This window comes from Pleurodeles waltl, chromosome 2_2 (genome assembly GCF_031143425.1).
Source record: "Pleurodeles waltl isolate 20211129_DDA chromosome 2_2, aPleWal1.hap1.20221129, whole genome shotgun sequence".
In the NCBI taxonomy this organism is placed as follows: Eukaryota; Metazoa; Chordata; class Amphibia; order Caudata; family Salamandridae; genus Pleurodeles; species Pleurodeles waltl.
In genome coordinates this window covers 351,609,519-351,636,308 of record NC_090439.1, presented here as the reverse complement: position 1 = coordinate 351,636,308, position 26,790 = coordinate 351,609,519, and the positions used below count along the sequence as shown (strand labels likewise).

The window sequence follows — 26,790 nt, the reverse complement described above, 5'->3', positions numbered from 1 at the left end:
ATGGCGATTTTAGCACCAGAAACCCTTTGTTGATGCCATTTTCAGGGAAAGAACCACAAGCCTTCTTCGGCAGCCCTTTTTTCAAATTTTTTGGGAAAAAACGAAATTTTCACTGTATTTTGGCTAATTTCTTGGTCTCCTCCAGGGGAAACCACAAACTCTGGGTACCATTAGAATCCCTATGATGTTGGAAAAAAAGGACGCAAATTTGGCATGGATAGCAAAAAGTTATGAAGGCCTAAGCGCGAACTACCCCAAATAGCCAAAAAAGGGCTCAGCACTGAGGGGGTTAACGGCCCAGCAGCTAAGGAGTTAAATTTCCTCGCAGGCCTTAAGTTAGCGTGAACTGTAGTTTATTTGCTCAGCTCTCATATTAAATGCATTTTTTCCTGTTTTCCAGTGTGCTGACTTGCAAAGGGCCATGACCCTGTAAATGTTCTTCTTAAAACTTGGAAAGTAAATGTATCATTGTGATTCTGTTCCCAAGCTCATATTTGGTGCCTTGGTTTAAGTTTATTGAAACAAGTGTAGATTAATGTTATATACAAGGCCACTTAGACCGGTGAACGATGAAAACTGCTGACCAAAGGACGTGCCAAGAGATGCCAAAAGATGAAGGGCCATATTTATACTTTTTGATGCAAAACTGCGCTATCGCAGTTTTGCGGCAAAAAGATTAGCGCCGGCTAACGCCATTCTGAAGCGCCATGCGGGCGCCGTATTTATTGAATGGCGTTAGCCGGCGCTAGCAGACCGGCGCTGCCTGGTGTGCGTGGAAAAAAACCACGTACACCAGGCAGCGCTGGCGTTGGGGAAAATGGCGTTAGGGCGTCTTAAAATGGGGCAAGTCAGGTTGAGGCAAAAAAATCGCCTCCACCCGATTTGCGGCATTTTTAACGACGCCTAGACGCCATTTACATGACTCCTGTCTTAGTAAAGACAGGAGTCATGCCCCCTTGCCCAATGGCCATGCCCAGGGGACTTATGTCCCCTGGGCATGGTCATTGGGCATTGTGGCATGTAGGGGGGCACAAATCAGGCCCCCCTATGCCAAAAAAAATTATTACAAAAAAAAAAATTATACTTACCTGAACTTACCTGAATGTCCCTGGGATGGGTCCCTCCATCCTTGGGTGTCCTCCTGGGGTGGGCAAGGGTGGCAGGGGGGGTCCCTGGGGGCATGGGAGGGCAGCTGTGGGCTCATTTTGAGCCCACAGGTCCCTTAACGCCTGCCCTGACCCAGGCGTTAAAAAGAGGCGCAAATGCGGGGTTATTTGCCCCGCCCACTCCCGGGCGTGATTTTTGCCCGGGAGTATAAATATGACGCATTTGCGTTGCAGTCATTTTTTTAGACGGGAACGCCTACCGTGCATCTCATTAACGGAAGGAAGGCGTTCACGCAAAAAAATGACGCTCATTCCTCATACTTTGGCGCTAGACGCGCGTCTAACGCCAAAGTATAAATATGGCGTTAGTTTTGCGCCGAATTTGCGTAAAAAAAAACGACGCAAATTCGGCGCAAACGGAGTATAAATATGCCCCGAAGTAACTCCGGATGTGCCACCTTCGAAGACGTCAATTGTGAAGACCAATCAAAATGTCATGAATAATCGTGGGGTGACAATTGGGATTACCTAATGTTTAATTTGATAGATTAAAGATAGTGGGGTATAGTAAATGACCAATAGAATTTTGGGGGACTGTACTATGAAAAAGGGATAAAAACCCATGTCACGGAAGAATCGAGGAACTAGGTAGGGAATGCTATTAATTTTATCCAGGAACTCTGACACTCTGTTCGGTGACTTGAGAATTATTAAAACCATCCTCATCCATAGAATGCCCATTTTTTTACACTTCTCCTCCTTATGAGGGAAGTGTCCCCTATGCCCTTTTAGTTGAGTCCTGTTTGATGGCATTTGACTGATGTCCTGAAGACGAAGACCGATCCTGGGTGCTGACCCAATCTTTGGAGGGTAATTATGACAATGCAATCTGTAATTTGTCTGTTTGCTTTTCCTTTCTAGGTACCAACTGCTCATTTTGATAGAGACCATAGCTAGATGTTTTCCAAATTGGTGTTCTAAATTGTTTTGCATGAAGCCCAACATGCTGATGCTAATCTGTGGTTAGGACAGGTGTTCACTTAGACTGACGCAAATAGACAAATGACTGACATTATGCTATGCTGATTTGATACGTATATGACATTTGCTGTATTCTGATCTATGTTTACGCCGTGTTATGTTCTGATGTTTGTGATTCTCGCGTTAATGAAATCTTATCACAGTTGCCATATCGTGACTATGCTATTATGCTTCTTGGTATTGTGATTGACCCTTTGGCTCGTAGATTGTAACTAATAGGGAATAAAATTCATAAAATTCTATTAAAAGGCATGGTTATTCATGGCTGAAAGGTCATGGTTGCGCCGCTAATTTGATTAATGTATTTTTCCAAAGTGAAGTGTATTGTTGTGGTAAATATTGATGACATTATTGATATATTGATTGACATATTGATCAGCCATCTCGCCCTACGGTGTCTCTCAACTGGGTTACAAGATTCATCGGCCTAAAACAAGTCCTAATGTGTAATAAATTAACATTAAAAGGACGCGTTAACATACTCAACAGCAGTTTAGAAAAACAGCCAATATGTAGCTGAGTAAAACAAGACCAAAACAACAAGAATCCAACTTACACAAATAAAGTTAGCACTTTTCAAAAGTTTAAAAGAGTTTTTATCCTGAAAAATCAGCAGCTCTATCCTTATAACACACAGTACCGTAAGAGATGCATCAAAAACAAAGATGATGAGGACAGCAAAGGAGGTGATGCATCAGAAAAGCAAGCAATGTGTCAATTATTTCCCTGCTGTATGGGGAATGTGTGGATTCTTTTCCTGCTAGGTTTGTGATGTATGTATTCTTTTCCCCCCAACTGGTGATGTGTGTATTCTTTTCCTGCAGGGCTGGCAGTGCCTCAATTCCTTACTGCGATGCAGCATTGATGAAGAAAATGGCACCCAGGAATGATGCATGGAAAAGTCCGATAATCTGTGCAGAGGGTCCGTGTTGAGAACATGCACTGCATTGTCTCTTCCACCAAGAGGCAGGCGCTTCATTGAATTTTCAGCCGCGGGACAGATGCTGCGTCGATTTTTCTGAGGCACACACAGCTGTGCGTGGATTTCCCCCGCAGGTTACCAGCTTCCACTTCTGCAGGCCCGGGGACTGGATTTGGCACCACTTAGCAAGTCAGGACTCTCAGCAGAAGAGACCTGGCACTGGCAGATGAAGTCCAATGTCTCTGAGACTTCACAATGTAAGGCAAGCTCAGTTCAAGCCCTTGAAGAACCTTGGAAAGCAGGATGTAGAAAGCAAAGTCCACTCCTTTCACTCCCAGCGCAGAGGCAGCAAGAAGCAATCCAGTGCAGCAGAGCAACAGACAGAGAGACAGATCCTCCTTAGCATGAAGCTCTTTTTCCTGGCAGAATATCCTCAGTCCAGAAGTGTTCTGAAGTTTTGGGGTCAGCAGTCCAATACTTACACTCATTTCTGCCTTTTAAGCAGGCAAACTTTGAGGGAAAGTCTTTGTAGTGCACAAGACCCTGCCCTTCCCTGCCCTGGCTCAAGACACAATCTGTGGGGCTGTGTGAGGACAGGCAAAGCCATGTTCAACCCTGCCTTTCCTTGTCCTGATCCCGACACAATCTAGGGGGTTGGAGACTGCTTTGTATGAGGAGAGGTACAGCCCTATTCAGGTGCAAGTGTCAGCTCCTCCCTCCACTCTAGCCCAGGAAGACCCATCAGGATATGCAGGTTACACCTCAGCTCCATTTGTGTGACTGTCTAGTGTGAATTCACAGGCAGCCCAACTGACCCAGACATGTATTCAGCAGCCAGGCAGAGGCACCAAATGGCTAAGCAAGAAAATGTCCTCTTCCTAAAAGTGGCATTTTCAAACTTACAATCTAAAAAACAACTTTACCAAAAGATGTATTTCTAAATTGTGAGTTAAGAGACCCTAAACGTCATATCACTATCTGCTCCCAATGGGAAACTGCACTTAAAAGAAATTTCAAGGCAATCCCCATGTTACCCTATGGCAGAGATAGGCCCTACAATAGTGAAACGTGAATTTAGTATTATTTCACTATCAGGACATGTAAAACACACCAGTACATGTCCTACCTTTTAAATACACTGCACCCTGCCCATGGGACTGTCTTGTACCTACCTTAGTGGTGATTTACATATAATAAAAGGAAAGGGTTGGGCCTGGAAAGTGGATGCACTTGCCAGGTCAATCTGGCAGTACAAAACTGCACACACACAGACACTGCAGTGTCAGGTCTGAGCCATGTTTACATGGCTACTCATGTGGGTGGCACATCAGTGCTGCAAGCACACTAGTAGCATTCAGTTACAGGTCATGGACACACATAGTGCACTTTACTAGGGACTTACCAGCACATCAAATATGTCAATCATGGATAAACCAATCACCAATCCAATTTAGACAGAGAGCACTTGCACTTTAGCACTGGTCAGCAGTGGTAAAGTGCCCAGAGTCCTAAAATCAGCAAAAACAGATCAGAAAAAATAGAAGGATGGAGCCAAAAATTCTGGGGATAACCTTGCAAAAAGGGCCATTTACAACAACATGGATAATAACCTGCTGTTTTTTGTGCTGAAAAGACCTACACAGTTAGATTAGACTAGCTTCAAATATGTTTTATTAGCTAAACAGTGGTTGGTGACTGAAAAATAGGACTAAAATGTTAAGAAACGACTGACATAAGAGGGTCCGGTTTTCAAAGTTGTATAGGAAACAGCTTTGTTGGACATATGACATTACAGGAAAATCTACATTTTTCGTTTAAATGTATTTCAATTTTGTAGCTTTGTTCTCTTTTTTCGCAGTCTTTCTTTTTCCCCTATACATATCCACACTGCAAATAATGGGTAACCATGTAACACTGAGGTATTCTCGTGACATCATAAATCATGACGCTGAAGGCTGAGGGGGTCTGTAAGTTTCATCATAACCTAGAAATGGCAATAGAGGACCACATTGTGTAATCCTCTGTGCACACTGCATTACATATTTCTTTTGTGGTAGCTTTAAAAGAGGATGTTTTCAAACAGAGAAATGTTTTAGAAAACAGAGAGTAAAAACTGGACTAGTCCGTAGAAAAACAAGAAAATAATTATACAGGTAAGAATGTGGAACTTTGTTTACATAAGTCATTGCTTTGCTAAAGAAAGCACGTTGCCTGTTTAGGAGGGAGTTATGGTTGAAGCTGACCCCTAGAAGGTGCGGCTAACAGCGGGCACTGGCTGGAATTAAAATGATCAGAAATGAGTCACCTTTCATGAACAGAACGCAGGTTGAACAATGTTAGTTAGTTATAGTGTGAAGAACATTTTCGTGTTTTAGGCTTTCAATCTCACGATGAACTCCATTCACTTACACATTGTGTGTTTCTCTTTTTATTAACCCAAACATGTTCGCAAACGCTAATAGCTTGTTAGGTGCAATTAAAACATTTTTATGACCAGTTAAGGTGCAGTTAATACCTATTTAATACCTGGATTTATTTTCAGCTTATGTTATGTGGTGCGCTGATACAGTGTCTATTTACATTTTATCCAGAGTCATGAAGTTATGCATCAATCCAACAATAATCAAAGACATCAAGTCAGTATGCATGTTTCACCTTTGTTATTCCTACTGGCGCTAGAATAAAAGGCAGCCACCACTCCTCTTTGCTTCCCTCCACCAGGTGCATACGGGGATCCGATAACAAGGTCCTTTAGACCATCGCCATTGACATCAGCAGACAGGAGTGTCCATCCGAGGTTACAGTATGTATCCTGTAAAACAGCAGTTAGTCTACTTATGCATTAGCAAGTATACATCGGTACCAGGGCCAGTACAATACATGCAGTATTTACTGATGTGTTCATCGTGTATAGTGCTTTCTACATTCTACAGCAGAACAGAGACCTATAGAACAAAGCAGACACATACGAGTAATCGTATCGCTAGTTTCAAAGTTTTTTTCTCGTGGCATTCTCACATTTTGCACAAAAACTATTAAATTGAGAGTTTACAAAGTCCTACATGTTTGAGCTTTCGTTTGACTACAGTTTGTATTTGCAATTTACGATGAAAATCTAAACAAGTTATGCACTCAGGTATAAATGCTTGCCGTGTAACCCCCTCAAGAAATATACTGGTAAGGAAAAAATGCTGCTTGGGCATAAGCAGAGGGAACGTGGGAAATTCCATGACCAGTGCGAAGGTCAACGATCGGGATACTAGCAAAAGTTTGCTCATGCACTGTTTAAACAATAGTAGATCAAAATTACTTTGTACCTTTTGGGATGAGAAGCGAACAAATAGGCTAATAGTGAAGATCAAAACATCGACTTTCTAGGTGCTCTTTTCGCAAGGCAATGCATTGAGCAGTGTTGCACAAAAGAATACATTTACCAAAAATAAGGGTAACGCTGGAGCAAGAAAAAATGTAATTTATCTGTCTTTTTTCGCTGATACATTAAAGAAATTTTGTTCTTAAGCTTCCACAACTTGAAGTGTCACCAGCAGAAATTAGGTTCATTCATTTATATATTTGCTTACACATGTCAGGCATGTTACAGAGTGATGCCTGCAGCTCATGATTAAGCACTGAGGTTATTACTGATCTTGTGTAAGTTCCAGGTGGAGGCACATCCATATTGCCTTCTGTATGGCACCATCTTAATTCTAATTCCTGCCATGTGTCAAGTATAGATACTTCTGGAATATCATGGCAGCATCTTATGTTGTAATTCCTTTTTGATGTTTTCGTGATTCTAACGTGTTGTATTTATATTCTCATCTATAATGTTACTTGGGTCAAAAGGCATGTGCTGGGCATGTGCCAAAGAGGATGGCAGCAGACCGACCGAGCTCTACACTGCATTGGAGACCTATTAATTTGAGTGCTCCATCCCAAGCAACCCAAATGTGACCAGAAAAGAGGCACATCTTTATGAAGCCTTAGGGATAATTGGTATGCCACTTCCGTCCTCTCCTGCCCGGCTGTAAATGTTGATTGTGTGCTGCTTGCGCTTCTCTTCAGAGGCATGGTGGCCATTTTCTTGTGTGAGATGCCTCGTTTTTGTTTTTCCCTCACAATGCAGCTGTTTTCTAACAAGACATTTCTCTTCAACCTGTTATGCACATTGGATGTTTTTTCACATATTCTTCAACTTTTCGCTTTCACTGCTCTGTCACTTGTAGCACCTTTACCCTCTTTGGATTCATCACTTTGTTCGTGCAATATTATGAAAAATTACATTGCAGAATCTCAAATATCATCTTTTGTCATAGAAAGTTTCTAAATGATTACCCTTGGAACATCGTTCTATTTCTGGCCTTCAAACATTCTGAAGCTTAACTCTACAATGAAACTTCAACAAGCTGGTTCTTCTAACAGACTTAAACAAGATCATCCCTCCTGACAAATCCACCTCCTCCAGAGCTATGGAGACTTTTTTGGATGAAATACCAGCCCTTTGTCTTTTTGTAGAAGATATATATATATATAAGAATCCAAAACCTGGCTGCAAAATGGTCTTCTATGGAATTTAAAGTTACTGAAGCTGAACAAATAATTAGCCGTCTTCAAGATGAAACTTCCAAGATAGCTACTATGCAGAAAGGAATCCAGCTTTTCCACAAACATGCTGAGGATTTGAAAAATAGGAATCAGTGTTATAAACTCTGCATTTATGGGCTTCTGGAGGAAATTGAAAGCAAAGAACCAGTTTCCTTCTTTGCCACTTTTCTACCACAAATTGAGGAACTTCCTAACTCTACAGTTTTCAACATTCAAAGAAATCACAGACTTCGCTACAAATATTCTACGCAGGTTTCTTCATTTAAACCCAAAGGAATTATCTTCTTATTTATAGAATACATAGATATTATAAAGTTTTACATGATGCAAAATCTAAGAATCAATTACTCTGGTCAGCATCCAAACTCTTCTTTACACAGAATCTCCAGCAAATAGACAGATTTTCTTTCTTTTCTCCCAGAATTGAGATCCTTGGGTGCTCGTTTTGGTATGCTTCATCCACGCACTTTCAAGTTCACTTATAAAGACAAATTCCATACCTTTGAGCATCCTTTGGAATTGAAGAAATTTCTACAAAAAATTCTAGTGCTTCCACAGAGATTGCTGGTCCTTCTAGTTGTAGAATTCAACTTTTATGATTTGAGCCAGATTTATAAGGCCCTATCGCCATGGAGCATCACTTTTTGTGATGCTCCGGTGGTGCTAACCACATCTCCTTATTTAAAAGGAGATGTAACACCACTTTTTGTGGCTTTACGCCTCCTTGTAAATATGGGCCCCTCCAATGCAGTTTCCTGCTGCACAGGGGCATGCAGTGGGTGTTGCAATGGGAGTTCTATTGTAACACCCTTTTCTTTTGACGCTGCCTCAGAGTTACCAGAAATCGTAAATCTGTGGCAGCGTCAAAAGTTAACACCACCCCAGTGGTGGCATTAGCATGGCAAAATGAGAAGGAGCACTTTTATTCCTCCTCGTTTTTTGTTTTTTTCCATGTGTGCTGCATTCTGCAGCACACATATAAGAAGCAAAATGTCATGGATCATTGTTTATGTGCACAAAGGTGTCCCTTCCTACACATAAACAATCATTCAAAAATGATGCTTTGGTACTTCTATGTGTGCTGCAATGTGCAGCACACATAGAAGTGCCAATGCACCATTGTAGATTGTTTATTTACAGCAAGGGACACCTTCCTACACATAAACAATCACTTCTCTTAATGCAGACACCCTTGCACTATGGTGCAAGGATGCCTGCATTGGCATAGGCAGCTTAATTCAGTGCCGTCAGAGGGGGAAAGGAAGAGCTACACCGTATTCTTGTAAATACAGTGCAACCCTGTGTTTCAAAACTGGTGCAGCACTGCGCTGCTGATTTTGGTGCGGCATGGCGCTGCACCAATTTCTTGTAAATCTGGCCCTTAAAGTTTTGCAGTGCCAAGCCTTTGGCTAAGACATTCTCTCCTTAATCTCTGCTCTATATGACTCCCTGAAAGCATCTGCTATAGTCAATGTTGCAACTTGTTGCTATTCTACACTTCACATAGGTGTTCATCAAGGTTGTCCCTTGCCCCCAGCATTATTTATAATTGCCTTAGAACCTTATTCTAAGATTAGGCAAAATCCCCTGATATCTGGCTTTTAAAGTGACACATATAATTTCAAACTTTCAGCTTATGCTGATGACATTCTTGTTTATCTCAAATCCTTAGCTTTTGCTTTCTGCTCTACCCCAGGATATTCTTACTTTTTCACAAGTCTTTAGGTATAAAATCAACTTACAGTGAAATCCTACCCTTAAACAAATATTGTACTAAACAACTATTTGTATCCTCAGGTTTTATTTGGACCTCTACAAAAACCAAGGCCCATACTTATACTTTTTTAGCGCAGCATTTGCACTGCTTTTTGACGCAAAAGCAGCACAAACTTGCAAAATACAATTGTATTTTTTAAGTTTGTGCCGCTTTTGCATCAAAAAATTATGCAAATGAGGTGCTAAAAAAGTATAAATATGGGCCCAAATATCTAGGTATATGGTTCTCTAACTTCATTGACTTTTGTGTTTCCCTTAACCTTAAAGACCTTTTACCTAGAACTGAAACCCTACTTTCCACTTAGACTTCCTTATTCTCATCCTGGTGGGGTCATCGTGACTCAATCAAGCTGGTGATTTCGCCAACTGTTCTTTATACATTATCTATGATGCCTGTCCATATTCCGCAAATGTACTTCCATAATCTTGATTTCTTTATGGTCTAAGATGAGACTGCATATTTCCTTACTTAACCTTAAACATATTAGAAGGGAGGGTGGAGTCAGCTTCCGGGGCTTTCAGCAATGTCATAAAACTTATTGTCTTAAACAGGCAGAATCTTGCCTGTTGAAAGGTTCTTCCTCTTTTTTTACCACTTTGGTGCAATGTAGCAAAACCTCCTTTCTCGTTCCAAAAATATATTTCTCATTCCTCTAATCCTTCATATCTTTTTCCTGCCTATCCCCAGTCCAGCATCTCTGCACACCACTGTGACACCCGTGGGGGTGCTGTAGCTTTCCAGCGCTTGGTTAGTAAGCGTTTTGCTAGTATGAGTGCTAGATTCGTTAGCTGTGGGAGTGCTTTTCCCTTCTTCCGGCGTGGGAGCAAGCCCAGCAAGCAGGCCTCCACCGTCAGGTTCACAGGGGCGCCTGTTACTTTTCCCAAAACATTTGTTATACTATTCCAATATTGGGCAATGGCCGGACAGCTCCAGAGCATGTGTAATAGGTCTGCCTCCTCAGTGCCACATCTGGGGCAGCCTGGTGACGCGTCGTGATATAGCAAGTGTATCTTGTGCGGTGTGAGATATGCCCTGTGTAGAAAAGCATACTGTATAAATTTAAATCTAGTATTACGTGGTATTTGACTAGGGTATTTCAGAATTGTCTCCCAATCATCCTCTGAAAGTTCTTTTCCAACATCTGTCTCCCATCGAGTCTTTACTCGGGTTAGGGGCGGTGATAAATGAGTCTTCAACCCACTGTACAGCCATTTTATTAAATGTCTGCCATGTCCTACTGAGTAAACAGCGTTTACAAGTTCATGCGTAGGGGGTTCCTTACTGTCTTGGTCCCAGTAGTTTTTAATATAATGCCGTATGGCGGCATGTAAGAGAAAGAGCGATGTAGTCAAGTTGTGTTCATGTGTGAAATCTGTGTGTACTAATAGATGCTGGTCTTTGAAGAATGCCCCAACCGTGTCCATGCCTTCCTGTGATCATTTCTGTAGTTGTCGTTGGGACAGTGTACTTGTGTTTACTGGTAGTCCCAGAAGTGGAGTATTGGGGGAGTATGGGATTGTTTTAGTTGTATATTTGAGCGCTGTTTTCCAGTATTGCAAAGCTATTCGTAATAAGAGTGGTAGTTGCTTCGGGGCTTGGAAACCAGGACATAGCAGGGGATGTATGTGACCTTCATCTAACATTTCCTGGGTGTACTCGATTTCTTGTAAATTTCTTCCGGCTAGCCAATATGCCAGCCATTGCAGTTGACCTGCCATACAATAGGCCTTAAAGTCAGGTGCTCCCATGCCTCCTTTCTCTGTTGGCATCAGCAGCTTGGCTAGGGCTATACGGCGTCTACCCCTCCCCCAGGTCGACCAACATCGAGTTAAGGGTTTTGAAGTGTATTTCTGGGATTTCCACTGGTAGATTCATAAAATAATATAGCAAGCGGGGTAGCATTACCATTTTGGCCAGGGCGAGCTTACCTGTGACTGATATTGGTAGCGATGTCCAAAATTGTATCTGTGATCTAAGAGAAGCCATTGCTTTTAATAAATTACCTTCCATTAGATCTATTGGGGTGCGATAAATTTGTATGCCGAGGTATCGGAATGTGTCTGAGGCTAACTGTAGGTGTTTGTCGCCGAATGTTATTGTATTTTTCGGATCTTGGCCAGTGAGGGAGAACGCCACTGATTTGTCAAAGTTTATAACTAGTCCTGATAGTGGCGTGAATTTTTGGAATATTTGTACTATAGCATCTAGGTTATGTCTCATATCCTTCACATATAAGATAATATCGTCCGCATATAGTGATACTGTGTGATTGGTCCCAGGTGTGCCTATTCCCCAGTCTATACCGTCTTGTCGTAGCTTGCAGGCTAGTGGTTCTATCACCATAATGAACAGTAAGGGGGGTAGCGGACATCCTTGCCTGGTGCCCCTTTGTACATGGTAGGTATCTGAGATGTTCTGACCAGTGCGTGCTCTTGCTGTCGGGGAGGTCTATAATAATCGAACCCAGCGTATGTAGTCGTGGGGGACGTTGAACCTCTCTAATACTTTAAACATATATTCCCAGCTCAGGGAGTCAAATGCCTGTCTGAGATCTAGTGACAGGCATCCTGCATGTGGGTAATGACTCTTAGCAGCATCCATTACATGGTACAATCGACGAATGTTCAGAGAAGTGCTACGGGACAGGACAAATCCGCATTGGTCCGTGTGTATCAGGCTATCTATGTAATTAAGCAGTCGTTGCGCTAGTATTTTTGCTGATATTTTATATTCTGTATTTAACAGAGATAAGGGTCTGTAAGATGACATATCAGTTGTGGCTTTTCCTGGTTTCAATAGTGAGGTGACTATTGCCTGTTTAGTTGTGTCTGGAAGAGCTCCATGTTTTAGAGAGGAATAGTATAATTGTTCTAACTGTGGGGAAAGTTGTGAGCAGAAGAGGGAGTAAAATTCAGATGGTAACCCGTCTGAACCCGGTGCTTTTTTTTTATGCGCCATGCTTTTGATTGTTTCCTTTATTTTGTCTTGTGTTATCTGCATGCTTAATTGCAGCTTGGCCTCCTCTGTCAGTGTTGGTAGCCTAATGTCAGCTAGGAAGACATCTATCTCGGCTCGATTTATAGTTGTAGGGGCTGAGTATAAAGTTGTGTAATAATCATGGAAAGCATTATTTATCCCCAGTTGTGTATTTATTGTATCTTGTTGTGGCGTAATAATCTGCAGGATAGGAGTGGGGGGGGGTTCAGCTTTAATCAGGCGCGCTAATAGAGTTCCTGCTTTGTCTCCTTTGCTATGGATACATTCACGGTATTTTATATAGTCTATTTTCCGTAATCTTTCCACAAGCTCTGTATGTTCGGCTCTTGCTCCTTGCAGCTGTTGAGTCGATGAGGGTCTTAGTATCACCTCTTTTTCTAGTGTGTGTAGCTTGTTTGCTATTAGTTTTAATTCCCTGGTTAGTACTTTACGTACTCCAGTTGTCGCTCCCATCACCATACCCCTTATCACCACTTTAAATGCTTCCCATTCGAGTAATGGAGAGGATGCTGAGCCCACGTTGTCGGAGAAGAAGTTTGTGATCGCTTGGGATATTTCTGTTCTTAAGGTATCATCTTCTAGTATTGATGGCTGCAAACGCCATGTGGGGATCGGCGTAGATCTCCGCCCCCACAATAGCGTCATCTCGAGGGGGTTATGGTCTGACAATGTTTTTCCTAATTATGTGGTTTGTGATATCTGAGTCTGCATTGAAGTAGTGCACACTACCCGGTCTAGTCTCATGTGTACTTTATGCAGATGCGAATAAAAGGAGTATTCTCTTATACCTATGTTTCTAGCTCGCCAAATATCTGTCAGTAATCATCCCTGTAGCCAATTACGCAATGCTTCTGCCTGTCGTTGTGCATTGGTTCCTGACAATGGGGGCGTGGTGCGGTCTGTTATGATATCTAGTACCGTGCTAAAGTCTCCGCCTATTATCCATGGGATGTGAGCCCATTGCAATAGCACCCTCGACAAGCGCTCCAGGAAGATATCCTATGCAGTATTCGGGCATATATGCTACCTAGTATTCTATGTTTCCCATCTAGATTACCTTTGACCAGTGTGTAACGGCCTTCATCATCATTTTTGGTCTCTAGTATTTCAAATGGTACCCCAGCACGTATCCATACCGCCGTTCCCCTTGCGAACGCAGAATCTGTTGTGTGTAGGAGTTGGTCCCGCCACTTCTTACGGAGTTTCGTCACTTCATGGGTAGTAAGGTGGGTTTCTTGCAAATAGGCTATATGTATGTTCCGACGATTTAGTTGAGCTAAAATTCTATGTTGCTTTTGAACGGATCCCATTCCCCTTACATTCGAGGTGATAATATTGTATTCACGTAATGCAGTCATATCGAGATATTGATGTAGTGGTCTCTTTAGAAGTCTTTGTTACTGGGTGTCCTTCTTGGTATAATATATATGATATGTGTGTTGATGTCAGTGTTCTAAATCTACTTCCAACTTTACTTTTGAAACTGAATACTGGGCGAAGCTCAAACTGGCTTTGCCAAAACATCGTGCTATATAGAACCATTATTGTTGCCACCAACGGGGAAGCGTCTACGAAGAAAGGGGGCCTGCGCTCTGGGGTTCTAACTGGTGTGCTGCTAATAGTTCTCGCCTGTGGCCAACCAATTATTTGGTAGATGGCGAGGAGTACAGATCTCGACCGTCTGGGCCCGCCCTGTATAAAGGAAGAGGCAAACTCAGCGAGCACCGGGCGCACAGCGGCAGCCATGGAGTACTGTGTCCCTCTTCAGAGGTCGTGGGCTGACTGCGGGGCAACAGCAGTGAACAACACTGAGCTGCCTTCTGAATCAGATGCCGCGGTGCTGTCCATGGATGAAGTAGGTCCATCCGGGGAGGAGTCTGTTCCTTGCAAGGAATATGCTGATTGCAGTTCCCCATTTCAGCCCTCCAGGACCTGCAGCATAGTTGGGCCAGATTTTTTTCGAGTCGATTGCATCCTACCACGTCCGCTCCTACGTGATTGATGGGGCTGCCTTGGGGGAAGGGCATCACGCTCCTTGTTTCCCAAGTGAGGAAAGGTCGCATCCACCCAGTCGCATGCAGAGTATGGTTTGTAAAAAAAATGTGTTTTCTGATTAAATGTGACACGCAACCAGGCCAAGAATAGTAGTGCGAATTTCAGTCCTTCACTTTGTAGCCTCTTTTTCACTACCTGAAAAGAGGCTCTTCACCTCTGCACCATTAATGTGTAGTCAGGGTATAGAGAGATTCGAGTGTTGTTCACCGTGATAGGGGCTAGATCTCTTGCCGCCTGTAGTATGAGGTCCCTGTCCCTGAAATTTACGATCCGGGCTATCAAGGGACGCGCTGGTGCGCCTAGAGGGGGTCTCTTTCCTGGTATACGGTGCGCCCTTTCTACTGCAAAGTGGGTTGACAGTTTGTCTGGCATTATTTTCTTAAGCCAGTGTTCTATGTATTGCGTAGGAGTCTTACCCTCTGTCCCCTCCGGGAGACCTATTATGTGTACATTATTGCGTCGGGATCGCCCCTCCGCATCCTCAACACGTTCTTGTAGCATTTGTACCTGTTGTTGGAGGCATTCAACGGCCTTCTTGTTTTCTTTGTGGGTCGGAAGAATCTCAGCGACATTGGATTCTGCCTGTTTCAATCTGTCCGACAATTTTTTCTGGTCATCCTTCAGGATATTTAACTCAATCGTTATTGATCCTAGTTTTTTCTCTATTGCTTGCCCTGAGTCTCTGATCTCCTGGAGAATAATGTCTAGTTGATCTGCTTGATCCCCGGGTGGCGTTGCTTGCATTGGGTCATCAGGGGATGGTCTTTCCATGTCTTCTGATTGTTTTCCCTTGGTGCGGCCCATTGTTACTTGTGTCTATGCTAGTATTTGCGTAGAGGGGCGGTTATTATATGGGGTAATTGCTAGCTGTAGTCTGGAGCTTGTGGGCCCTCTTTCTGTGTGTGTCTTCAGCTGCCAGGCTTAGCAGGTCCGGTCTTGCGGTCGATCCAGAATCTTGTGTTGGGCTCCGCTGGTATTGGGGCAGTATTTCCTTCTCGAGCTGACTGTTCCCTCCTGTGTGCCCTCTGGTATCAGGCCAAAGGGGGTTCAACCACCAAGTGGGGGCGGGGCTCTAGTAGTTCCTCGGCGTAGCACTCTCTGTCGGAGGGGTGCCGCCGCTCCCCTGCTTCTGTTTCCCGTGCACGGACGGGTTGTTGGTGCGCCTGGTCCCCGGGCCACTACCTCGCTCCCCACTGCCAACCCGCGCCCCCGTAGGTAAGATCGAAGGTGCGGAGAGGGGGGGGGGCGCTGAGGAACGGACTCCCCAATTTCTCCAGGCACACCGCGTCGACGCGCTCTCTTCCCCTCACTCACCGCAATGCAGCCTCCTCCAGTCGGAGCTCCATCTACGCTGTGGCCGTGGCGCGGGCCCAGATCAGGCCCAGGTCCGCCAATCTATTTCTGCGCCCAGTCGAGCGCTCCAACGCTCTCCGGGGGTGCCCCGTCGGATCCCACATATTCCGGATGACTTATCACCACATAGCGGCTCAACCCCGCAGCAGAATCTGCATTTTTGGGGGGCCCGGGACGGGAGCTCCGGGATTAGACGGCCACCATCTTAGGCGGGAGACCACGCCCCTGAGACTTATTTATTGATAATGCTCAAATTTAACTGTCCTTCATCATTTCTATTCAAATTGTCTCTCTTAATTACTGCACTTTTAGATGTTTTTAAACCCTTGCATGAGAGTACTTCTGACAATCTTGCAGGCCAGTCACTACTTCAACTGTTATCTACTAAATCCAAAGCCTCTCCTCTTTATAAATCTTTGATCTCCACTTCATATTCCTGACCTAAAACCACTTTAGAAACCCTTTGTGAGGATGACTTAGCCCTTTGTGAGGATGACTTAGGATACTCCAGGCCTACTTTCCTTTGCAATAAGCTTTGGCAAAAAATTAATAAAACCTCTAGGACAGCTATCTTTACCCAGACATTGTTTTGGTCTATAATATACTTCATTTCAGCCCATTCTGCTTCTCCAAATTTTCCTGAACCACTGATGCGCAAGGTTGGCATTGCCCATGTTCACACAGTGATCTCAAACATGTTGTTTGTATGTCCAATACACTATGTGGGTCATTACGACCCTGGTGGCCGGCGGTATGTTGGTGGTAAAACCGCCAACAGGCTGGCGGTGTTCCGCCAGCAATTATGACCGTGGCGGAATTGCCATGGCCATACCGCTGGCCCCTCCACTTTCCCGCCAGGATTCCGCCTGGCGTTCATAATCCCCAGGGCAGAGGTGCAAGCACCGCTGCCCTGGGGATTATGAGTCCTCGACCGCCGGCTTGTCCATGGCGGTACACACCCCCATGGAAAGGCTGGCGGTAAGGGGGCTTGGGGTGCCCCTGGGGGCCCCTGCACTGCCCATGCACTTAGGGGCATATTTATACTCTGTTTGCGCCGGATTTGCGTCGTTTTTTTACGCAAATCCGACGCAAAGCTAACTCCATATTTATACATTGGCGTTAGACCCGTTTAGCGCCAAAGATCTTCGAGTTTGCGTCATTTTTTAGCGTGGACACCTACCTTGCGTTAATGATATGCAAGGTAGGCGTTCCCTTCTAAAAAATTACTCCAAGGCATGTGCGCCTTATTTAAACTCCCATGCAAAAATGATGCACAGGAGTGGGCGGACCTTAAAAAATGACGTCCAGACGCTTTTGCGTAATTTTTTAACGCCATGGTCAGGGCAGGCGTTAAGGACCTGTGGACTCGGAAGGAGCCCAGAGGTGCCCTCCCATGCCCCCAGGGACACCCCCTGCCACCCTTGCCCACCCCAGGAGGACGCCCAAGGATGGAGGGACCCATCCCAGGGAACCTAAGGTAAGTTCAGGTAAGTATTTTTATTTTATTTTTGTGGCATAGGGGGGGCCTGATTTGTGCCCCCCTACATGCCACTATGCCCAATGACCATGCCCAGGGGACATAAGTCCCCTGGGCATGGCCATTGGGTAAGGGGGCATGACTTCTGTTTTGCCTCAGACCTGACTTGCCCCATTTTTTGACGCCCAAGCTCCATTTTCCCCTACGCCGGCGCTGCCTGGTGTGGGTCATTTTTTTTTACGCACACCAGTCCGCAGCGCCGGCTAACGTCATTCAATAAATAAGGCGCCCGCATGGTGCTTTGGAATGGCGTTAGCCGGCGTTAAATTTTTTGACGCACAACTGCGTTGGCGCAGTTGTGCGTCAAAAAGTATAAATATGGCCCTTAGCATGGGCAGTGCAGGGGCCCCCAGGCATAGCCCCGTCGCGCATTTCACTGCCCGAATTCGGGCAGTGAAATGCGCGACGGGTGCTACTGCACCCGCTGCACATCAGCATTGCCGCCGGCTCTATTACGAGCCGGCAGCAATGTTGATGTGACATTTCCGCTGTGCCAGAGGACGGTACTGTTACCGTCCGCTGGCCCAGCGGAAATGTCATAATAGGGAGACAGAAATACCGCCTGCAATGGCGGTATTCTGTCTCCCGCGGCCTCGGCGGTCTTTTGAAAAGACCGCAGAGGTCGTAATGATCCCCTATATGTCCTAACATCTTTAAAGCTTTCTGAATTGTTTGAACAATAAAGGTTTTATGTATAATGATTCCATTGTCTTTAATGAAATCAAGATTCTCTCTCCATCTATTTTAGAATCGCCCTTCTCAGCAATTTTTTAGCAAAACATTTATGCTCATGGTTTAATTGCATGTATTTTATTATTATTCGTTTTCCTATGTTTCCATCATAATGCATTTCTTACTGACCAATCTATTCCATTACTGTACCTATGATTCCCTCCTATTCCCCTCTACTTCCAAAAAAAGAAAACGTCCCAGAGAATAAGCTTGTGTTCTTTTATAAAAATTGTGTAACTCTATTCTATGCATATTCCTTAATATACTAATTTACTAGTCAATATGTATGATTTCTAATTTTGTAGACTACTTTCTCTACAAGCTTGGTACTTCACTATTGTATTTCTCAAAGTTTCTACATTGGTATGTTCTATATTATATTCCCTAATAAAGTTTTTTAAACACAGCTCTCATGATAACACTAATGTTAATGTTTATGTGATGTAATCAGACCTGCTTAGGATCAGCTGAACCTGTGAGTTCTAGCAGAAGGATGTTGAAGTTGGCGTGGGATTGTAGCTACAATGGTCCAAATGTATTAAACGTTTGTGTTGTCCTTGTGTCGCACAATGCGATGCAAGGACAACACAAAAGCTTCAGTAAGATTTACAGAGCCATGCAAGGGGTGATTTGCACCATCTTGCATGGCTTTCTAAAGAAATGTAAAGCAGCACAGCGGCTTGCGCTGCTTTATGTTATATTTCAAGCTGGAAGGCTTTCCACAGGTGGGGCATGGACTTTCCTGTGCATCTATCTATGAATGTGGTGCACTTCCAGATTTACAAAAGTTTGCAAACCTGAGATTGCATGCAATTGGTACACCTTCTTGAGGATGGCATAACTTGAAGAAAAATCATTTTGTCTCCTTGTTATTTCCTCCTTCTATGCATGTTACATTCTGCATCACACATAGAAAGAGGAAAACGCCTCTTTGGATTATTTTTGTGCAGAAAGGGAAACAACACTGCCCATAATGTAAGCACACTTTCACAATTGTGCAAGGGTGCCTGCACTGGCGCTAGGCAATACTCAGATCACCAGCAAGAGGAGAGGGCAAAAATGCTCTATATCTTTGTAGACGCAGATCATTTCTGCTCTCTCCCTTTCATGCAATGCAGTGCAGTAAGCTCCCTTACTGCGTTGCATTGTGTGAAATAATATTAAATATGCCCCCAAGTCTTTTTCTGCAGAAGACTTCCTCATGGCATACAGTTTTAAGTGTAAACATTTGTTCCAGTGGGAACCTGACATGTGCCTTCAAGGTGGGAGTGATGTGATCTTGTCTTTTCCGGTGTCTGCATATTGTGTCACTTTTCTTCTCCAATGTATTTTCTGGTTTTATTTGTTGTTTTAGAACATGAACAATGGCCACATTAGTTCCATGTTTGACTATAATGGAGCACTCCAAAAATCAATATATATTTTCTCTTTTACAAGGCAAAGCAAAGGGGACTCTCCTTCATGCATCAGAATATAGGGCCTCAGCACGAGTCTGGCGGTCAACAGATGGCCAGACTCGCTGTGGAAGTCATGTCCGCTGCCGGTTTGGCAATCCGACCACCAAATTAAGAGCCAAACAACCACCTTCTTCACTGGGAACAATGTTCCCAATGGGTTGATGGTGGTGCAGATCATAATCAGCCAGGGCAGTGCTGAAGTAAGCGCCATCCTGCTGATTACGACCTGGTTCTCTGCCAGCCTTTTCATTGTGGTTCCACTGCCATGAAAAGGCTGGCAGAGAACAAGTGCAGAGGGCCACAGGGGGGTCTCTGCATGCTCCATGCCCATGGCATGGGCAGTGCAGGGGTCCCCCTGCCCAGCACCCTTGTAATGCGCACTGTCTGCCTTGCAGACAGAGCGCATTATGAGGGTGCTGGTGCCCCCTGCAGGCAGCAGCATTGCCATCTGCTCTATTATGAGCCAGTGACAATGCTGCCCCTACTTTCCCACAAGGTTTCCGCCTGTCAGCCCAGTGGGAAAGTCGTATTAGGGCTGCAGGGAGGCCACCAATAAGGGGTCAACCTCCCCGTCGGAAGTGGCGCCTCATAATCAGACCCATAGTGTTCATAAAATCTACCTGACTGGTTTGACTCACAGAGTTGCTGTTTAACCAAATGCTGACCTGAAAATCACAAACCTACATCTGGATTTGAAGATGTTGCAGTTGGATAACTTGGGCTCAGAAGGTCATGTATATGTGCAAGAACAAGAAGTGATGATTATGATCTGTGTGACACCACAAGTTTTATCCTATTCATATTTGAGAGGATTGTCTCTTCTTTTGTTATCTGCAGTTAGTTAAACGGGGCAGAATCCATCTGAGGTTAGTTCCAGAGATTCCCAGCAATTCTTGGAGGAGTAGGATTTAATGGTGTACTTGATCGATCCTCAGCTGCAGACAAGTTGAGAAATAGCATTGCTATATCACTCTAATCAGGTGAGTTGAAACCATTGTAGAGTCTGGTTGGTTGAAATCTTTATTTGATTATAAAATAATAATCACAAAAGAGAATAAGACACAATAAAACCAAGCATATATTAAAACATGTTTAAAATGTCCCAGCAAGTTAAAAGAAATATATAAATAACCCTATGTGTTAAAAATTCATAACCTTGTTACAGGCTAACCCACCCTTCAAAAATGAAAGAACTTCCTAAGCCTCCACCTCAGAATTTAACAATTGTAGGAACAGGAAGGCTGGTTTAAGCTGCCGAAAGCACCTGGCCTTCAGGATTGGCAACAAAAACCTATATTGTAAAAGGTCATCATAACTACAGAAAAGGAAAAAGTGCTCCAAGGTCTATGGCGAACAGCTATCACAGGGGATTTCCAAAATAATTTGGGTCATATTGACCCGGTGGGAAGCATATGTAAGTGTGAATTGAGCCCAACCGAAACATAGTTAAAAGAGATCTGTCCCCAGGGCACCTAACATAACTAAGATAGGGTTCAGGGCCAGCCACTGTTTTCAAAAGCAGGAGAGGGCAGATAGCTGGTTTTGCAAGCGCATACATTTCCCTTACTTCCCTTGCATGGGTCAAGAAAGATTCCTTAATTATCTTTATTTCCCTCTTATTGATACACAGTGGCTTGTTAAACAAATTAGGACAAACTTAAGACTGGGTGACAGAATAAATATACCTTAACCAGGGGATCTTAAGCCTGCACACACACCCAAGATAGTCTTCAATAATGTCCTTATTCAGGACTGTGGAATCCCCACTGGACACTGAAATCCATAATGGCAGCGGGCTAGTTTCACATGGTCCTCTACAAAATCCAAGCCCAGTTCTTCATGAACAAAGAATATCGAGCTGGAGGGGCCCACACCCATGTCATCTAGCATTCTATTTATAAAGACAATAAGCACTGCTGTTAGACTTTCTACCTCAATCTGAGCCAGACCTCAATGAAGCAGTCTCCTTTGATTAAACCTGCGGCTGACTTTAGTATCTATTTGTGAAGGCAACACTAAGAGAGCATCTTAGTTAACCCTTAGACTTTATAAAACCTTTTAAACAGACTGGCAGATGTTTGTATTTAAATGGGATTCTAGCACCCAAGGACATTCAGGGTCCTCTCCTGTATCATTTTACATTTTTACAGGCTCCCTCATGGCCCATCTTTTGAAGCATATCCTGTGAGGTGCAGGTCAGAAAGCCACCACTTCTCCAAAAGGCTAGAAATCCTCATGGTCAGGATACAATGAATTTGCCTCAAGCCTACGTTAGGGCCATTATATATTTTTGGTTGGCAAACACATCACCAATCCATTCCTCACTTTTACAACCACTGCCATGAACCCAGGAGTACTCCATAACAGCAACCAGTGAATAAACACACAGGTCCGTGCAGTATTTTTCAGTTTAAACAACCTAGCACTAGTGGCATAAAGTCACTGGAGGGAGCCCCACCTCCAGACTCACTCAGGCCAGGTGCTGTGCTGAGGGGGGCGCCAGGAGCTGCCCCCCTTACCACATGGACTTCAGGGACCTTTGTTATTCCACTGCCTAACATTGAAGGCAGCAGTGCAGAGTGATCAGTTCCTCATTTGGATACACAAATGCTATCCACATTAGTTGTCCTGAATACTGTGTAAGGATACTACAGGATGTATGAAAACTGTTCTAATGCCTTTAACTGGCTTTAGAAGAAGTGACCTGTAATAGCCAATATGAAATGCCAAACTTTAGACTCTTCAATAAGGGTCAATTCCCTTCAGGGACTTATTACCTTCAGAAATACCATCAAGAATCAATGTATCCAGTAATCTGTGACTTCAACCACTAGACAATCTTAGATGTTTTACCAGGCTGTAATAATGAAGTATGAGTGAAAGGTGAGCTCAATGTACCCAGAGGATACAGCACCATCCTATAAGCATGCCACATTCCTGGACTCCATGTGAGCAGAGCATGATATTTTAAGTGCACCTGAGATATAAAAAGGCATGGTGTAAGAGAGAGTATGATGTAACAAGCAAGCACGATGTATCAAAAGTGTGTGATGTAAAAAACATGCACAGTGTAACAAGTGAGCATAATGCTACAAACATTCATGATGCAAAAGCTAAGCATGAAGTAAAAATATGCTTAAAATAAGAAAAACATGATTTTATAAAAGGCCATCTCATCTTAAAATGATCATTTTGATAATATATATTATTTGAATAACATACAAAATCATTATTTACTTCACAGTGTATATTTCACTTGGTTAAAAATGTATTTCCTGCATCTTCATGGAATTTCATAGAACAGCACATAGAATTCTTGAAAGAATTATGTCTCTAGATGTACAAGGGGTATTGCTCACAAAACTACTTTGTATGGATAGTTTGTTTGCAGCCATGTGGGACTTAACTGAGGTACTTGCCTGACCAGAAGTCACTGCACCAAGCAGGCGCCAAAGTTTCAGTACAGGGGAAGGCTGCCACACCTCCTTTTAGCGCAACATAGCACGACAACAGCATCCCGCTTTGGCGGACAGTTTGTATACAGCCAGGAGGGACTTACCTGCAAGACTTGCCTGACCAGAAGTCCCACAAAAAAAAGAAAAATGAAAAAAAAACGCATTTGCAAAACCAGTGCAAATGATTTTGTGAAAGCAAGGCACTAATATGCAACCTACTGTATGCATTGCAATTTCCAGTGTGAAATGCGGTGGATAAATTGCAAGAGTTTGAGAATCGCATGGGGAGGAGGGCATCAACATTGCACACATCCATTGCTTTAAACAAAGCAATGCACAAATGCTTAGCAACAGCTCCTAACGTCCATTCAGTAAGATGTAGCTGTTGATTTTGGGCAGTTTACAATTTGAATTTGAAAACGTCTTGAATGGGGATTAGGAGACAGCAGTCTTCCTGTGACATGCCTCTTTTTGGGATAGTGTGACCTCCCGCCTCAACAAGAGGTAGATAGCACAGCACAGTGCTGGCACATTCAGAAAGTGTATTCAGATACAGGTGTCTGCTTTAATTAGAAGGCCTCATTAATAATAATGATGGGGGCATGGTGAGATTCAAGAGACATGGTCCCTTTGTACAGAGAAGGACTAGTGAATCCTTCGCTGCACACAAGGTTAAGATGAAAACAGCTCACTGAAAGCTATGCATTGCACACATCCTTTCTGTAAATCTGGCCTAAGCCTTGGATACTTTGGGCCTGATTTAGAGCTTGGCAGATGGGTCACTCTGTCACAAACATGATGGATATCTTGTCCACCTTATTACAAGTGTCATAATATATAACACACTAAAGCACTAAATCAGGCCCTTTGTTCTTAAACTTACCCAACAATTTATTGTAATATTAGGCTGGACCGCCACTCCACTTCCTTCTGCACCGAAGTATACATATACTGAACCCTACAAAAATGAAAAAAAAAATGCTAAAACATCAGAAATGTACTGTTGCATAAAAAAATCACAAAATGTTGAAAAATGGGTTATTGGTAAGGGCAGGTAAGTACCTACACTTAGCAATAGGCCAATAACCTCCACTTAGGTCCAGTTAGGTCTCAGTAAATTAAACCCAGCTCAGCCCTTGGTAGCTTTCAACGAGCGACAAGGCTTAACTTAGGAGACAAAGGGCCATATTTATACTTTTTCACGCAAAACTGCGCCAACGCAGTTTTGCGCCAAAAAAATTAGCGCCGGCTAACGCCATTCTGAAGCGCCATGCGGGCGCCGTATTTATTCAATGACGTTAGCCGGCGTTAGCCGCCGGCGCTGTCTGGTGTGCGTTGAAAAAAACGACGTACACCAGCCAGCGCCGGCGTAGGGGGAAAATGGCGTATGGGCGTCCACAAATGGTGCAAGTCAGGCTGAGGCAAAAAAATCGCCACAACCCGATTTGCGCCATTTTTTTTACGACGCCCATCCCCCATTGAAATGACTCCTGTCTTAGCAAAGACAGGAGTCATGCCCCCTTGCCCAATGGCCATGCCCAGGGGACTTCTGTCCCCTGGGCATGGTCATTGGGCATAGTGGCATGTAGGGGGGCACAAATCAGGCCCCTCTATGCCACAAAACAAAATAAAAAAAATACTTACCTGGACTTACCTTAATGTCCCTGGGGTGGGTCCCTCCATCCTTGGGTGTCCTCCTGGGGTGGGCAAGGGTGGCAGGGGGTGTCCCTGGGGCAGGCGTTAAGGGACCTGTGGGCTCAGAATGAGCCCAGAGGTGCCCTCCCCTGCCCTGACCCAGGCGCTAAAATCCGACGCTAATGCGGGTTTTTTAGACCCGCCCACTCCCGGGCGTCATTTTTGCCCGGGAGTATAAATACGACGCATATGCATCGGAGTAATTTTTAAAGAAGGGAACGCCTACCTTGCATATCATTAACGCAAGGAAGGTGTTCACGCAAAAAAATGACGCTAACTCCATGAACTTTGGCGCTAGACGCGTCTAACGCCAAAGTATAAATATGGAGTTAGTTTTGCGTCGAATTTGCGTCGAAAAAAACAACGCAAATTCGGCGCAAACGGAGTATAAATATGCCCCAAAGTGTAAAGCATTCTAATATCACAAATAAAACACAGGAACCAGTTTAAAAATACAAAATTTATAAAAATAGGGAATATTTTTAGCTTTAAAATGACACCAAAACGAATGAAATCGGATAAGGGGAACTGGAGATATGAATTTTTAAAGAATTAATGCTTTCTAGCACTAGAAACAAAAAGCGCCAATCTGGTCATCTGGTTGCACCTCGGCCGAGGCAAAGTCAAAGTTTAAGGCCGACCTCGATGGAGTCCGGCCCGACTACAGTCCGTGGGAGGCCTCAGTCAAAAGTTTACCTTAGGACTTAGTCGTTTTTCTGGAGATTTTTCTCCAGTGGGACAAACCTGCCAGTCCAATCCGACCTCCTGAAACTCTTCCTCGCATATGCGTCGCAGGAGCCCTTGGAGGGGATTTTTTACTTCAGACTTAGTCATTTTTTTGAGGTGAAAATTCGTCGACCGGGGAAAACCTGAATCTTGATCCGATGTCCTTGGAGCCCTCTTTGGATATACTGGCTGGGAAGTCCTGGTCAACTTCCTACGTTCAGACTTAGTCACTTTTTTTGAGATTTTCTTCACCGGGACGAACCTGCAAGCCAGGCCCGGTCGCGGTTGAGGCAAGCCGGCTAGAGTTGCTGCGGCGGGTCAGTCCCTCTATGGAGCTTTTTTCCAAAAGTTCTCCAAACTTCTCCAAACTTCTGGATCTTCTTCCAGATGTTCTTTTAAGGTTCTTTTGAGGTCCACAGTTCACCCCAATGTTCCAGAAGCTCTGAGATGATCCTTGAGGGTGTGGACTACAACTCCCAGAATGTACCTGGTGCAAACTTCTTTTTTGGCCACTGGGCAGTGGTCAGCTGGTTGTTTTCTTCAGGAGTTGGTGCAGGGGACTCTGGTTAGCAAGTTTTCACCTGTGGCAAACAGGGAGTCCCTCATTGAACCAGTTGAAGCCAGGGAAAGTCCTTCTTGTGGTGAAGCCCAACTGTGCAGCTGGTGCAGTCCTCCAGAGTGCAGTGGCCAGGTGCAGGCCAGGGGTCCAGCAGGGCAGTCCTTCTTCTTCTGTAGTTCTTCCTTGTAGGGAACTTAGGTGTGGGTGCAGGTCTGCCAGTTTTATCCTTGCTCTTGGGTGAAAAACCGGGGGGACCTGGTTCTCCAATTAGGGACAGGGTCCTTACCCCTGTGATGACCACTTCCTGGGAAGTGTGGCAAAAATCAATCCCAGGGAGCAACATTCCTCAAAAATTAATCATGGCTGAAAGTGATCTTTGGAGGTTACATCTGGCTGAGCCCACCCACTGGTGTGGCTAAAAATCCTAAACACACCCCTCTCCTGCCCTCTTCCAATCTAATCAAGGGGGCACCTAATTGTCTGGGTTTTCAGGATGTGAGGGTGTTGCTTGGTTGCACTAAATGTCCTTCCCTGCCTTTGAAGACCAGTTTGGCACCCTCCCCACTTCCTGCTTCCCAATCTGCTGAGGGGAGATCTCCTCCCCCAGGCACATCTCTTTGTGTTGAGCCAGGCGACTTCACACCTCTTCAAGGCAGCCTGGCCAGGCTGCCAGAGGCTGGCCAATCAGAGCAAAGCAGCAAAAACACTGCAGGGCTGAAGTTGGCAACTTTTCAGGTAAAGTTTAAAACTCTTTACCTGAACAAGTTATATTA

The 26,790-nt window shown here is 44.2% G+C and overlaps 1 protein-coding gene across 2 annotated transcripts in view; it reads right to left on the bottom strand.

Annotated features, from left to right (window-relative positions):
• GPLD1 (glycosylphosphatidylinositol specific phospholipase D1) overlaps nucleotides 1–26,790 on the bottom strand; it is an 833,365-nt gene that overhangs the window by 124,242 nt on the left and 682,333 nt on the right. For both annotated transcript variants that reach the window (XM_069218887.1, XM_069218885.1), the window contains exons 16-17: nucleotides 23,921–23,995; nucleotides 5,725–5,881 (exon numbers count right to left, since the gene is read on the bottom strand). In XM_069218887.1, coding sequence (XP_069074988.1) covers nucleotides 5,725–5,881; nucleotides 23,921–23,995 — 232 coding nt within the window. The remainder of the gene's footprint in view (nucleotides 1–5,724; nucleotides 5,882–23,920; nucleotides 23,996–26,790) is intronic.